Below are 15,794 nucleotides of genomic sequence, written 5' to 3'. Positions count from 1 at the left end.
TACTCCTCCTGGACTTGTTTTCTTTTTTGTGTCATTTGTAATCACTTGGGCCTCATTTCTTCACTGATACTCCTCCGGCTGTTGCTGAAAAAGCCATGAATTATGGTGGCTAATAGAACACATCCTTGGGGGGGGTGGGCCGTGGTGTTTAGCATCACAATGGCATTCCAATAAGATTCCTCAAGCCTAGAGACACACCATGTGTAATAGAGGGATTTTGAAATTTATTTTTTTACAAGTACTGTAATGGGAAATAATTTGAGTCAAGAACAAAGAGTGGATTTTAAAGCAGTATTGGAAATAGGTACTGATGATGTAAGAAAAGAAGGAAGGTAAATAAGTAGGTTAAAGCAAAGGATGCAAGATAAACAATAGGTCTGAGGTGGAAGGAAGGTTTGAGCGAAGGATGTGAGTATGCATGACTAAAAAGTGGGTCTGCGGGAAGGAAGGAAGGAAAACATGCCAAGAAAAGAGTCTGGGGGAAGGAAGGTGGAAAAGAGCTCAAGAAAGAAAGGAGGGAAGGCAGAAATTAGTTTAAGCAAATGAAGAGCGGATGTGAGGTGAAAAGGGATGAATGGCTGAAAAGTAGGTTTAAGTGAAGGAACATAGAAAGGAAAACTTACAAAGGAAGTCAGGGAGCAAAAGAATAGAAAAAGGAGTCAGGAATGTAGAAAAAAGGAAGGAAGGCAGAAATCAGTTTTAAGAAAAGGAGGACAGAAGTAATGATGCAAGAATAATAAGCAACTGAGGGAAGGAAGGAAGAAGGTCAGAGGAAAAGGTGCCTGGAAAAAAAGTGGGAAGGAAGGAGGCAAGACAGAAAAGTAAAGGGTATGCAAGTAAGCAAGAACGCGTAATAAAAAAGCAGTCCTGAAGGAGGAGAAAAGAGGTCAGGAAGAAAAGAAGGAAAAACAGGTATGAGGTGGCAGGGAGGAGGTTCAAGTGACAGAATAAAGGATGCAACAAAAGGAGGGAACAAAGGTAAGAAGGCAGCAAAGTGGGTTTAAGTGAAGGAAGTATAAGGATGCATTAATAGCAGGGTCTAAGGGAAGAATGGAATGAATGAGGTCAGGAATAAAGAAATGATGCCAGGAAAAACATCTGGCGTAACGAAGGCAGAAAACTTGTCACAAAAGAAGGAAGGAATGAAGGAAGTAGGTTTAAGGGAAGTAAGGAAGGATCCATTAATTAAAAAAAACAGGTGTAACAGAAGGAGTGAATTAAGGTACGGAGGCAAAAAAAGGTTTAAGCAAAGGAAGGATGTAGGCTGTATGAATAAAAAGCAGATCTGAGGAAAGAATTAAGGAAGTCGTGAAGGAAAAATTCCCGGGTAATGAAGGCACAAAAAAGGTCACAAAGGAAGAGAGAAAGGCAGGTTTAAGCAAATGAAGGAAGGATGACCGAATAAAAAGCAGGTCTTAGTGAAGAAAAGATGGAAGGCGTCATAGCAGGTTTACATCCTTTCATCAATCTGCATTACAGTAATTTACGACACAGGGACAAATCAAAGGCATTGGTGGATTATATATGTCCCAGGATGGCGCTATACTGTACACTCCTACTGCACTCTACTATAGTACTAACTCAAATGGATAGCAAAGCTCGCTGGTGTAAGAGACTGCAAATTCCGGTTATGACGTTCCCAATAAGATTTCCGTCTGCCGATGAAAAGGTGAAGCTACGTGTAGGAATTTCGTCGTTTATTAACAACAAACATGTACGTCGCGTATGGTCTTAAACGTCGAATACCCTCCATTTAAACAACCGACGGGATATTTGAAAAAATAACTTAAAATAAACACGGTGATTAGCTTAAAAAAACAACAACTAGCAAATGACTCTGCAGCGCCACCTCCGGTCTCGGGTGTCGGCGGGAGCTTGACACCGCCATGTTCCAGAGGAGGGCGAGTTCAGCGAAAAGACGGAGTCAGCCTGTCACTCATAATTAAGGAACCACAGCGGGAGTAAACTGGTAGGAAAAGCTCGGCCCGCGGAGGTACTACATTCGTGGCTTGTTGTTGTTGGACCTCGAGGTCGCGGCGGCTCCCCTCCTCTTCCACTACACCACCACACGCCGAAAACTATGAACCGGCGCGGCGCAGTGGGACCTTCGCGTCGCGTCCCGCCAACCGGGAATCGCAACACTTTTTCGGGCTTCAACTACTAAAGGCACGACCATAACAAAACTTAGCGCGTGATAGCTTCTTTTTTGTTTGGGTGCGTTTGTAGAATAAAGCGACACTGAGGAGGCTAGTTCGACATTTCGACTCCCACCAGGCGACTTTCGAAGGACTCACTGGTAAACTATGACACATAACACTACAAAAAAACGTTTTTCACTCGAAATGTGCCCCATACATTGAACCTTTTTACACACTATTAAGTCCTCGTATGTTTTTTTTTTGTTGTTTTTTTTTTTTGTTTTTTTGTTTTTTTTTGTAGGCACAAAGAGGACACTCCCAAACCGGAGAGTTCCATTCTATTGCCGAACTCCCAGACGGGGAGAAAGCCAGCGAGCAGCAGCTATGAGCGGGGGAGACGTTGTGTGTTCAGGGTGGCTGCGAAAGTCTCCGCCGGAAAAAAAGTTGCGACGTTACGTAAGTGCACTTTTTTTTCTTCTTCAAAATATATATATATATATATATTTATATATATCTATATTCTGTTGTGGCACGGCGCGTTAAAAAGGGCCCCAAAGTGTCACGGTTTGTGCAGTGTGTTTAAACGACGTGTCATGGCGTTGATTTCCTCGAGCGTCGGAAGTCGACTTTGATTTGTCCGAGTTTCGTTTGCATTGTAAATTTGTTTGAAGTGCGGGTACTTGAAGGGAGCACGTTGTTGTTTACCTGCGAGGCACATGGCTGCTCCCTTTTGGGCACCCAGAAAAGGTTAATTGAACTGTTGTTTAAAAGTAAGAATAAGTATAATTAATGAAATTAAACTAGAATCTGTGTATCTTAGTCACAGTGCTTAAGGAAGTGGCTTGCTTGGGCTTCTTGACTGGCATACAAGAGTAAAAAGAAGCTAACCACTGTACAGTGAAATGCAATGATTGCTGAGCAACAGACTGATTGCAAACACAACACACTTTGCACTGTGCGTTCTGCTCTTGTACTACTGATGTCAGATTTTGTTGTTATGCTGGGTTGCTTTAGACTTATTGGACTAAGTAGCAAGGACTGAGACACCGCTACCACTTTTGTTGCTGTCCTACCGCTTGGTTGCTTTAACCATATTGAACTGAGCATCCAGGATAGCAATGCGAGTACTCTTTTTGTTGCTACCACTACATCACATAAAAAAAAGTGTACTGTTAGGAAAGAGATGCCTGTCCTACCTATGTAGCTTTGCTCCTGCCACTTTGGTTTATCCGTATTGTATTAAGCAGCCAGGACAGACACAGGTACTGCTTTTGTTGCTAATAGGGGTTGAACAACTAAAGCTTTTTTGTAGTCAACTGTAATCAGATGAAAGTCCATTACTCGATGACATCATTATTTTTTCAGCATAGTATAACAGTCTCCAATCTTATTTGCGTCATGGAACGAGTTCACCCGAGGTCGTAGACATATTTTGACGGACTGGTACAAAAACAAATGGTTAAAAATACAACTCACCATTACGCTGAATATTGTTGTTATTAGTGGACTGCATGTTTCTTTTCAAGTAGCAGCAACGTATCTTATATGGGGAGAAAGAGCGAGAGAGAGTGTGGTGTGAGATAGGACATGGGGTTAAAAAAAGCATTTTTCTGTTTCACTTATGCTTTCATTGTATTTGAGGGCAGACTTACATATTTTGCAAGCGACCGTGCTACCGGTCTCATTTTTGGTTAAAACAATTCAACACGCTTGTACATTCATACGTCCATATACAGTATGCTGACGTTGTCGCAATGTTGGTATGCTTTGTATTCTACAACTTCTTTAATGAATAAAGTTCCCGTTAGTACACATTTGTTGTGTTTGCATTATCGAGCAAGCAAGGTGACAAGATTTCCCAAAAATCATTCTGTCAAAATGCTAAGCCTGGTTGGAGTGGCCCTGATTACAATGTATCAAGAATTTCAAAAATTGGATGATGAGAAATGTTTTTTGTTTTTTTTGGTCAGGAAAAATTGCCTTCTTGGGGAATGTTTTTGTGTGATATTGTCTCTAGAAAATCTGGGGGGGAAAAAAAGCCTTCAAATTAGAGTAAAACAGTATAACTTGATTATTTCTCAACAGATCTCCTCGACCCTTTTTGTTTTGTTTGCTTCTCGGGAACCCCTTCTCCTATTGGCGGACAAGTTTCAGTTAAAATTTCCACCAATAAGCTCTACGTGCAGACGTTCTGAGGGTTTCTCGAAGTCGACGCATCAAAATTACTGTGATGTTTCAAATGGCGTCACTTTCCCTAAAAACGCCACTTAAATTGTGCAAATAGAAGCAGTGTTTGCTGTAGAATAGGTAATGTATATTAGTATTGACTTGTTTTTTTCATGAACTAGTTTTTTTATGGAGGATTTTAGAGGCATTTGAAGTGCTCATTCCATGTTTTTTTTTTTTTTTTTTTTTGAAAACTCAACAAAGATGGTGACCACTTGTAACATTGTAAATTGGACATAACATTCTAGCAAAAAAGATGGAGTTTCCCTTTGCGGGGCCCTCCCCTCGTTCCTTGGGGAGGAGTTCTCTTAATTGGCCGATTAGAAGATGTCAGAAACATGATTAGCGATTAGTCGACTTTAAGCATTACGTTAATGCGGATTAGTAAACTAGACTAGCTGGTTCAAATACTAGTTGCCAGGCTGCCACTCTTTTGCATTAGCTATATTGTACTAAGCAGCCCAGACAGATGCAGGTACCGCGTTTTTGTATATGCTACTGCTACATCATTATAGTCATATTGTACTGAAAAGCCAGGACAGTGGCACGTGTGTCTATTTTGTTGCTATGCTACCGCTACATTGCTTTAGCTAGATACTGAGCAAAATAAACGAAAGCTATTGGTGAATAATGTAGACAAATGCAGTGTTGTCCTCAGGCCTTGAAGCAGGCTCTACCTTTTGCTGGTGATATTCATTGCTGGTGTGTGTGGTAGCTTCACCTTTTGAGGAATTAGTGATTATCTCAGGTCAATAAGAGTATGGATTACTGTTTGGAAGCTGTGCAGCCACAGCCACCCCCCCCCCCCCCCCCCCCCCCCCCCCCCCCCCTCCTTGATGGAGCTCGTGGACAGGTTCATTTGTGATCAAAACAACTGGTTGAAAATGGATGTTGTAATTGTTACGTGTATGATATTGATAATAGTATATGCCTCTTTCTGTGCTATCGATCATTAAAACATTACCTTGGCTAAAGTCAAATCAAATAAAGCACTTCTGTCGAGTTGGACCACTCCCGGTGGGTCAGAGGATATATTTTCGATTGTTGAACGACTACACGGCTGCAAGAGAATATTTCCTGACTGTAACAGAGAATTATCTTTTTTTTTTTTTTATGTTGCTTCTTCAGCCATCACTCAGGTGGTACCTCGCTCGCCATTTGTGACCACAGCTTGCCAAATGTTGGATGAAAAGGCTTCTGTGAAGTCCAACTGATTGGCAGTATGTCAAGAAGTAGTGGGGAAGGGAGGTGTAGCAAATGGAGGTCTCACTGCAAGTACACGGTGTTATTGCATTGATACATTTTTCTTTTCAGTTTGGAGCGCCGATTAATCTCTTTGGGGTTGGGCTTTGGCATTTAATATATGAGTTTCTGTGCAATTCAGTCTAATTTGAACAGGATTTGCTGCTGACAAACCAAGTTTGGTCCAGATTACACATTTTACAGGAGTACAATATAAATGGTTATGGTTAGAAACAAAAATTAATCCAGATTTGATTTAGATCACATGTTAGAGTAATGCAAATGTTTTCAGACACTTATGTATCTGTCCAATCCAATCTGATTTGAACAAGATTTGCTGTGTTCATGCAGGGGCCAGAAGCCAAAATTAATCTGGATCTGATCGAGATTGGGCATTGGGTAACAATGTAAATGTTACATATCGTCGCTGTTGTGCGGAAACCTTACATGTTCAAATATGGTCAATTTTCAATTTTTTCACAGAGCAATACTAATACGCAAGCGCCCACGAGGCACAATGGTCAGTTACAGTTTTCAAGGTATACGGCAGTTTTAAAAAGTCCAAACCAGTTTGAAAACCGCTTAAATTTGCACTGTGTAGTCAGGTCTTCATGTTTTTTTTTTCTCGCATCACTCATTGTTCTTAGACCTTAAGAAATAGAATTTAGGATGATGACGTAACCACAGTTAAAGTATTAGTCTTTTGGTGGGGGCATGGCGTGAGCGCAGGCTTTGTCCGAAACATTTTAATCAATGACTTTGTATTCATTATTATTATTATTATTATTTTATGAATTAAATAAGCAAAGAAATATAATTTCTGGGAGGTGTTTTTTGATATTGGTGCGCAACAGTATATGAAAGCAAAAAACTAAATAATACCAACTATAACATTGTGTTGTTTGGCAACTCAAGCAGTATGGCGTTTTTTGATTTTCTGTAAAGTAGTGGTTTTGGAGATGATATTGACATTTATATTCACACATTCATGTCTAAAGTGAGTTAACAGGATTTGCTGTATTAATGCATGCAGGGGTCAGATTAATCTAAATATAATACAGATTAGGAGAATTGACCCCCTCTACATGTGAGACGCACAGACCCTTTTTAGAGCAAAATCTCTATTTTAAAGTGTTTCCTGCATTGCCTGGTATTACACCACGTATGATTCTTAAAATAGTTTCACCTTTGAGCTCAGTCAGTCAGTGAGCAAAGTCAAAGTGTGTCTGATAGCAGCTGGGTACTACATATAAGGGTTTTGAAAATAAACCTTATAAATGAAAAAAGAAAATGTCTTTAGTTAAATTTTGAAGGCAACAAAACCGCTTTATAGCACATTTTGCTTTTTCTTGGTCTTTTTTTGCAACACTTATTCACCCAAAAAGGACCGTCTTAATATGAAAAGTTATGCGAGCATCAAAGGATTAGCTCTGCCCATTTGCTTTTTCCTTAGCTTTTTTGTGACATTTATTTCCAAAAGGACAGTCATTAGAAATTATACCTGGCAAGGCCTCAGTTAAGTGAGCATCATCAAAGGAGTAAAGTTTTAATTAATTTATTTATTTATTTAATTATTTTCCCCCTTTTGACTTTTTGGATAAATGTATTCCAAAAGAAGTACAGCCTTCTTCTGATGTAGCTACGCATCTACTGATTATAATGGGGTGAGCCGCAGCAGCAGTATGAATGTGCAATGGCCATTTTTGGCTAATTGCCTGAAATGGACAGGCAAATCTACTGTAGATTATTTATAAAACGAGAAAATGAGAGCTCTGTACAGTGAGCATCAAATGATTAACTCTGTTTTTGTTTTTCTTTGGCTCTTTTGCAACATTTATTCCAATTGAAAGCCGTAACGCCATACTTAGGTTGAACAAGCGTCAAAAAATCTGCATGGTTTTCTTTTTCTTTGTCTTTTTTCCGGCATTTATTCCAAAAGAAGCCCAGGTTTTATTACGTGATATCATGCAAGACCTCAATTCAGCAAGCATCTGAAAATTAACTCCACATGTTTTGCATTTTGTTTTGCTTTTCAGAGACATTTATTCCAAAAGGACTGCCTTCTTTTGATGTCATCACGAATATACCGTAATTTTTCGTGTATATATATTTTTTACCCCCCAAAATTGTCAAAAGTGCGCATTATACATAGGAGAAAATGAAAAAGACTTTCAATGTATGCCACCATCTAGAGGTTATGATAAAGCTGTACACTTTCATGCCACCGCCCCCTAGAATTTATGAAAAAGTTGTACACTTTCATTCTAGTATGCCACCTAGAGGTTACGAAAAAGGTGTAGACTACACTTTCGTTCCATATTCATGACAGGTGTACATATGACTGCATATATGTACAATTGTGCTCATACGTTTACATACCCAGGGAGAATTTGTGAAATACTTTTTCATTTTTTATTATTATTTTTTTATTTTTCCTAAATACAACTGACCATCATTAATTTCTTCATGGTTATGTTTTGTTTAATGATAATGCTTTTCTGAAAATGCTTGACAGTTTAATTTGAAATGTGAGGCAGACGCTCTAACCAGTCGTCCACCGTGCCACCTTAATTTGAAACCCATTAAAATAAAATTAAATGTTTCGCCTGGTCCTTCATGTTTTCTCAAAAGAAGGGTACACATCTTACAAATCCTGCATGGGTATGAGCACAACTCATTTCCAAAATAATAGTAGGGCTGTGAATTTCAAAGTAAGAGCAAGTAAATAAAAAGAAAGTACTGTGTGTTCAAATAAGGTGTTTACCTTCAGAATAATTATTTGGAAAAAAAAAACTAACAAAATACAATACTTCACGTTTTGATCATATGGGTAGAAGCAAAATCATGCATTCTAAAAATTTGTTATACATGGGTAGAAGGGTTTTCCAGAATTTAGAGGTCAACTTTGGGGGTTTATACACGAGACATTACGTTACCCATAACAGTGAGGCAAGCTGCAGTGCCAGTGTATAAGAAAACTCAGGCCAGTTCTGTCCGAAAGGGACAGGCGAATAAATCCTGGCTCCTCTGTTGCACATCTTATGTGCCAATTTACCAGGAATGCATGGAATGTAAAAAAAATATATATATTCTGTCAGAGCTCTCACACTACCCTGAAAGCGGAAAATTGCTGGGTCAACTTCACACCCCTGTTTGGTCTCAGTGACATTTAAGAGAATGGATGGATGAATAGAGATATGGACACAATTTAGACAAATACTGCCTTTTACATGCAGTGTAAAAGGGGCTACAGTTTTGTAGGATTACATGACTCTACTGAGCTTTCATTTCTCTGCAATACAATTTTACTTGCATAATGCAGTCTCCTTTTTTTTTTTTTTTAACCACCGTGGTCCGATGAAAGCCACGTCACGGTTCTGTTTTACCGCAAGTCATAATAACACACCACAAATGACTCTTATCGTACAAATTTAGCACAAGAAACACAAAATGTAATCTTTTCGCAATCAATGCCATGTATGATTGTTTTTTAATTTTAAGGTTGTCTGTCTCCAAACGGCTTGCGATGACAAAGATGGCAACGGTTAAAATGACACTTTTTTTTTTTTTTTTTTTTTAGATCATTCACGCTGAAATTTTACATTAAATCCTTACATTTTTTCATAACTTTTAGTGGTTGCTCATCTGCTTAAAACGTTCCTTATGCGAGTTTCTGTGTTTTTTTTGTTTTTGTAACAAAACCCGTGCGATTGGCTTTTATGTTCAAGAAATTGGATAGCGAGGGTGTGGTCTAGAGAGAAAGTATGTGTTTTGATGGACAGTTCTGGCAGGAAATTCAGATGCTTGTGTCATTAGTTGTTTATCACTTTTAACAGTACATGCGGGATGACACAGATAATTTTGTAATGTTAAAAAAAAAAATCAACAAATTGCATTTTCGGTTGAAAAACTTATGTTAAATGTACAGTATTCGAAAGTGCCGCATAAGATGCATTCATTCATCCCTTTTCTAATAGACTTTACACCGATGTTATCGGCCTGATCGGTATCGGCCAATAATTTGCATTTTATGCTGATCAGCTTTGTCATAATACGCCGATCCGATCAATGGCATCATTGATCAACTCCGCAAAAGACATTTACTCTGCGTTGCCATCGTGCACAGTATATTTGAAATACTGTAAATATCTGACGGCCAATAAAGTTATTAAAAAAAAAAAAAAACATGTCGGCGGTGTGGAACAGACAATACGTCTGAGACAAACAACACGTAATGCCCGGATCAGACAACAACACAAATTTGCTCTGAAAAAGGTGTGTTGGTGGTCACCGGTGCTCAGGACAAGAGAGGACGTTTGTTTAAGGCTTGCTTGAGGTATGTTCTTGTACTTTTAATACGATACGGCTCGCAAGCAGGCAACAAAAATGTTATGTAGCCTAGCGAGCTAGTGCTAGCACTAACGTTTGTACGTAAACATGCTGCCGTCCTGTCGACTCATGCTGTAAGTTTCGGTGTGGGTGAAGTAATTTAATTACAATAAAGTAATTGAATTACAGTAAGTTAGCACCCATTATTTCTGTAATGTTGGTTTGACCGGACTGATTAGAGTACATGATCTTACTAGATCAGTGATTTCCAACCGTTATGGAGCCAATTAACTTATTTTACAATTGAAAAATCTCATGGCACACCAACAAACAAAAATGTCACAAAAAGTGGATACATTAATTACTGTATGTACTTCCTTCAATCTAATAGAAGACCATTCATTTGTTCTGTCTGTCACTATGCCTCACTGGCATAATTAGATGAACAAAGATACATTATTTATTGTAAATATATTTTTTGGAGCAATTAAGTACACAAGTATATGTAAGTAAATGAACAGGTCATTTAAATAGACACATTGCTCCATGTTGTGATCGGTTATCGTTTTTTAAAACTCGCTGATCAGTGATCGGTTCCAAAAATCCTGATCGTGTAAAGCATATTTTCTATAGTAATAATTTTACCTGATTTGCCTTGTCTGGCCAAAGGTGAACAGGTCATTATAGTCCGATAGAGAGTTCACTGTTTGTCGAGTTGGCCTATTTATGCTGCGGTGTATGGTTGAAAGGAGGGAATTATTGAACCCTCCACGGAGACTTATGCCTAACATATGTTAGTTTGTCGTGTTCTGAAACTGTTGTCCAATGCAAAATGGCGACGTAGCAAGTGCGGCGCAAAGCAAACAAAAGGCTCTAGATTAAGCGGCGAATTCATTAAATCTGCTTAGCAAGTAGAACAGAGAACAAGCAACCACTTTCTGTTGTACCCCCCTTCTCAGATTCCCCCTCTCCAAATGCTCCATGAGATAAACAAGCTGGCCAAACAGGATGCAGCTACATGGCATTAGCCCCTCTCTTAGCCTTGCGAAGACTATGAGCTGGTGGACAGGCCGCGTCGCCACCGCAACGCCTCCATTTGACGTCTGTGAAATGGATTGTGCCGGCCATTAATAATTGAATGTCCATTACAAACAAATAGCCATGAAATATTCAAAGCGGTGCTGCTACAATTATTATCCTTCGCCACCCACTTTTGTGAGTAACACGCATGGTGATATACACCCGTGTATCAGTTACGTGGGTACATGTCAGCAGTATGACAAGCCGAACACGACCTGTAACAGAGGATCAGGCATGTCTGCACTGTCTATTCGGAACCCAACGAAGGTGGGATAAAGAGGAGTAATAGCCTAACGCACCTCTGTTACGGCTCTAATACTGTGCCAGAAGGCAGAAAATTACTTGGTCGTCATCGGTTACACTGCCTGATGTGATATTTGAAATGCTAGTCGGAAGGCTGCCGTAACATGGCATCTAGTGTAACATATAAAATACTTTCAGTATCAATTGCCATAACAGTGCGGTACAACTGAGTGTCATGTGTTCAACTTCACACCCCGGACCTGGCAACAAGGAACCAGTTACTCCTCTAATACTACCTTTGAAGCTGGGAATTTATCAGGTCCACTTTGACCCATCGTCATTCCTTGCTAGTCCTGTTTATAAAGAACAGTGATACAGGAAAAAGGTGAAAAATAGCACGTTTTAGGAGGGATCCGACCATGTGACACCGGTCGATGCCATTATCGAGATTGTAAAGCACAATTAGTATCTGTAAAGCTGACAGTTACAGAGCTTTCCGTGACAAAAACTGCTAAGCTTAAGCAGTATTTTTTTGTGTTGGAGCTTGGCGAACAAGCCAGAACACACACCAGGAAAAAAGGCTGCGCTGGTTTCTTTTTCTTAAAAAAAAAAAAAAAAAAAAAAAAAAAAGATATCCTGTCAGATTGGCCAGTGTGGGAAAAAATAGACTCAGAGAAGTCGGGCCAAATATATGATCATGTGCATTCCCCGAGTGCTTGTAAAAGCAGGGGAAACTCCTTCAGCTCAATACAAGTGCTGCGCCACAATGACTATGAATAACCTTGTCGTCTCTGTCGGGGAGGATGGAGAGAAAAGGATGAGAAAAATATTTCACGGCCTCTAAAGCAACACCATAAGCTGGCCTCCGCAGAGCAGCTCTATGTCCTCTTCTCCTGCTTTTTTTTTGTGGTTTTTTTTCATACCCAGTTCCCAGCGCCTCTTGGCAGGCGGTGGCGGCAGGAATGCGAGCCTGTTCTGTGCTCCGATCCTGCTCGGTGAAGGCTGTAGCTTCTTTTAAACACAGATCCTGCAAAATTGCTGCATCAGAGCCGAAACAGGCTATGCCTTTTTATACAAAACCCAGCAAAAGCGGTATATTGCTGTAACACTTTCACACAGAGACACAACATCCTGCAATGAGATGCATAGATGACATCACCACCAGTGCCGGGTTTGACATTTAAAGGTTTGTTGACAATTGTCGGACAGAGGCAATTTACTGTGACATGGTGGGACAAGTGTCAGGTGTTAAACTTCACAGCATCACAGAATACCCTTATATGGCTCTGATACTACCTTGGAAGGCAGAAAATTGTCAACTACAGTGCCATCATCTGCTTTGACAGAAATTGACAATTACCATAATACTGTAGGACAGCAGTGGACACTCGGCATCACAGAATACCCTTATATGCCTCAGTTACAGCTCTGATACTACTTAAGAAGACTGAAAATTTCCTGGTTGCTAGTGCCAGCAAATTCCTTTTTGGACTGCAACAATTGCCGTCACGTGCCAGGAGAAGAAATTGTCAGGTGTTGCACTTAACACCCCTTTCCTGGCATCACAGAATAATACCGTTATGTGACTATGTTATGGCTCTGATACTACCTCAAAAGGTGGAAAATCGCAGGGTTGACTTCAGCGCCCGTGTCTGGTGTGATACTTGTAGGGCAGCATCAATTGCCGTAAAAAGGCAGGAGAAGTCAGTATTAAACTTCACACCCCTGTCCTGACATCACGGAATACAATGGTATTCCATGAGACTACTTGAAAAGTTTGGCAGTTTGACGTGACATAACATTCTTCTTGGATAGCCAAAATTGCTGTAACAGGGCACGAAGAGTGAGTGTGAGGTGTTCAACTAACACACCCCTGTCTGGGATATCACAGCATGTCCTCACATGCCTCTTTTATGACTAAGGTACTAGTAACCTTACATAGAACAGCGGCACGGACAAAGGGCGCAACAATTCTGTCTTTTACAGTCAGTGTAAGGATCGACTTGCCCTGCAATGCAATGCAAACTTGTGATTGTTGTTTCTGCAGCGCGAGGGATAGAGGGATAGAGGAGCCGCTCCCTGGCGCCCCGGCGAAGCTTGGCCGCCCCTTCCTGTGTGAGACGCTGATGGCTACCAGATGGCGGGTCAAGGGGAGAGGAGGAGGGGGTCTTACACTCTTTATGCTGCTCTGTTGCCTGTCCAATTGGGATGGGCATGCGAAAATGAATCTCCCTTGCTCGAGGAATGTTAGGCATTTGAATTGTTTTGTTTCATATGACAGAAAATACCAAAGCGCATCTCAAACACAAGATAAGCAGAACAGTCAGGCAGAATAAGTATACACAAAGGAGGAATAGTTGACTACATTTCCTGAATGGATAATGAGAAAGATTAATGAGCAATAATCGGTTCATTGTTATATGTTGGGAGAATCTATAGCTGAATGTTCTGAACTTCCCTTTTGATGCCAATGTCGTGAATGAAGCCTATAACCGATAAATCGATTCGCCTGCCACTACGTTATGGACGAAAACGCTAACCAGATCATCTATAAGAAACGATCTATCACAAAATTAAGCTAGCATGGCGTTCGGTAGAATCCAGACCCCGCCAAGGCTTTGAGTAAGTCGTCTTTCATGAGACACATCACCGATGGATACAGAATTAACTGATTACTCGACCAATCCAAAACTCTGGTCTGACCACCTTTAAAATAAATAAATAAAAACGTGTAACAAAAGAAACCTTGAATGGCACAAAGCAGACCTCCGCCAAGGCTAAACAGTTCTAAACGAGCACATAACTAATGTTGACGAATTTAATGAATCAATGAGTCTACTGATCCTAAACCCTCTGGCTAGGTTAAAAAAAGAAAAAAGGATCTTTAACAATAAAACAAGAATGCTGCTGGGGAGAACGCAGACCTCTGCCAAGGGTTAAACAGCCACTTGTTAATTGGATACTGTTCATATTGCAACTTTGTCATTGTCTTTTTTTCTTCGAAACTCATGACTATAATTCTATGATGTTGTTCTCCTAATATTTTTGTCTTTTCCGTGTGGCTCGAAAACTCCTTTGTGTAATCTTTGTAGTAGGTGCCAATTTCTAGCAGAGAAGGAGACTGCCTCACAATGCTTGCATGGTCGGCTTGCTCCACAAAGAAATATGAGAGTACCCTGCGTCTCCGTGCAAGTGTTTTTACTTTGCCATGTATACAAAACGGCAGCACGGTGGAGTTTGCATGTTCTCCCCGTGCCTGCGTGGGTTTTTATCCTGGCACTCCGGTTTCCTCCCACATCCCAGAAACATGCATGGTAGGTTGATTGAAAACTCTAAATTACCCGTAGGTGTGAATGTGAGTGCGAATGGTTGTTTGTTTGTTTGTGCCCTGCGATTGGCTGGTAACCAGTTCAGGTTATCATCCTGCCCGATGATAGCTGGGATAGGCTCCAGCACGCCCGCGACCCTAGTGAGGAGAAGCGGCTCAGAAAATGGATGGATGGATGTATACAAAACAGACACACTCAAACACAGGAGATGCAAAGGTACAATAAATGCTACAAGTTTATAACTCATTTTGAATTAGAAAGGGCATGGTTCGATGATTGTGAAAAACTGACACCTAAAAGTGGTTATAATTGCCTAATGCTTATATTAAGTTGTGTATATATACTGCAAATTATGATCGCACAGTCGCACATACGTCACAGTTTAATACATTTTCAAACTCCTTTTATATTACCTTTAAAAATAAATGGCTTACCAATGATTTGATTTCTACAAAATATACACGTACATGCAGCAAAAACTCTTTGTAACTTCCCTCAACTTAGCTCCTCCCTGACATAAAAAGCTTGTCTCTCAGTTGAGATGTATCACTTCAGTATACTTCCTTGACACTGTACTACTTTCCTATTTAGACAGGGCTTTGGCAGCATCTTGTGGCATCTTGGGGTGCTTCAGAAAGAGCACAAAAGTCAAAAGGTTTTTCAGCAAATTGCTTTGGATAGCCTCCACAGGGGAAAAATAACTCTCAATAGGTGAATTCCTGAATAGTGAAATGTGATTATGTGGCGGTTCACTGTACATCTTTTTTTTTTCTGGTCATGTGTGGGTTTGCACATTGTAAGAATATGTTAAGCTTTTAAAAATTGTGTACTTATGTGGAATAAAATTTTCGCTCAGTTAACAGTTGCTCAACAAAATAGTATGCTAATTTTGAGCCCGTAAGGCTGATATTCAATGGTGAAAACCCATCCCATGTTTTTGTATAGTAACTGTTCATCCATCATCAAACCATTTTTTTTCTTTACCGTTATACTCAAGAGGTTTGCAGCTTAATATGCCAGCTGCCTTTGGGCGAGAGGCATGGTACACCCTGGACTGGCTGCCAGCCAACCACAGTGCACATATAGACAAACAGCCATTCACATTAATATCTATGGACAATTTAGAATCTTTAATTAATTTTAGAAGTATGGTTTGGAATATGGGAGGAAGCCTGAATACCTGTAGTAAACCAATACAAGCACAGAG

General features: G+C 40.1%; 1 protein-coding gene across 7 annotated transcripts in view; it reads left to right on the top strand.

Annotated features, from left to right (window-relative positions):
- The first annotated feature begins 1,827 nt into the window (after nt 1-1,827).
- Nucleotides 1,828-15,794, top strand: part of gab1 (GRB2-associated binding protein 1) — a 71,946-nt gene continuing 57,979 nt past the window's right edge. For 4 of the 7 annotated variants that reach the window (XM_061770896.1, XM_061770895.1, XM_061770894.1 and 1 more), the window contains exons 1-2: nt 2,227-2,296; nt 2,440-2,594. In XM_061770896.1, coding sequence (XP_061626880.1) covers nt 2,523-2,594 — 72 coding nt within the window. In that variant the 5' untranslated portion in view covers nt 2,227-2,296; nt 2,440-2,522. Of the gene's footprint in view, nt 2,297-2,439; nt 2,595-13,305; nt 13,374-15,794 lie in introns of all 7 variants that reach the window. The other 3 variants (XM_061770900.1, XM_061770901.1, XM_061770899.1) reach the window with 3 other exon arrangements.

Source organism: Phyllopteryx taeniolatus, chromosome 4 (assembly GCF_024500385.1).
Source record: "Phyllopteryx taeniolatus isolate TA_2022b chromosome 4, UOR_Ptae_1.2, whole genome shotgun sequence".
NCBI classification, from domain to species: Eukaryota; Metazoa; Chordata; class Actinopteri; order Syngnathiformes; family Syngnathidae; genus Phyllopteryx; species Phyllopteryx taeniolatus.
Note: the sequence above shows the minus strand (reverse complement) of the source record. Positions and strands in the feature narration are given on the sequence as shown.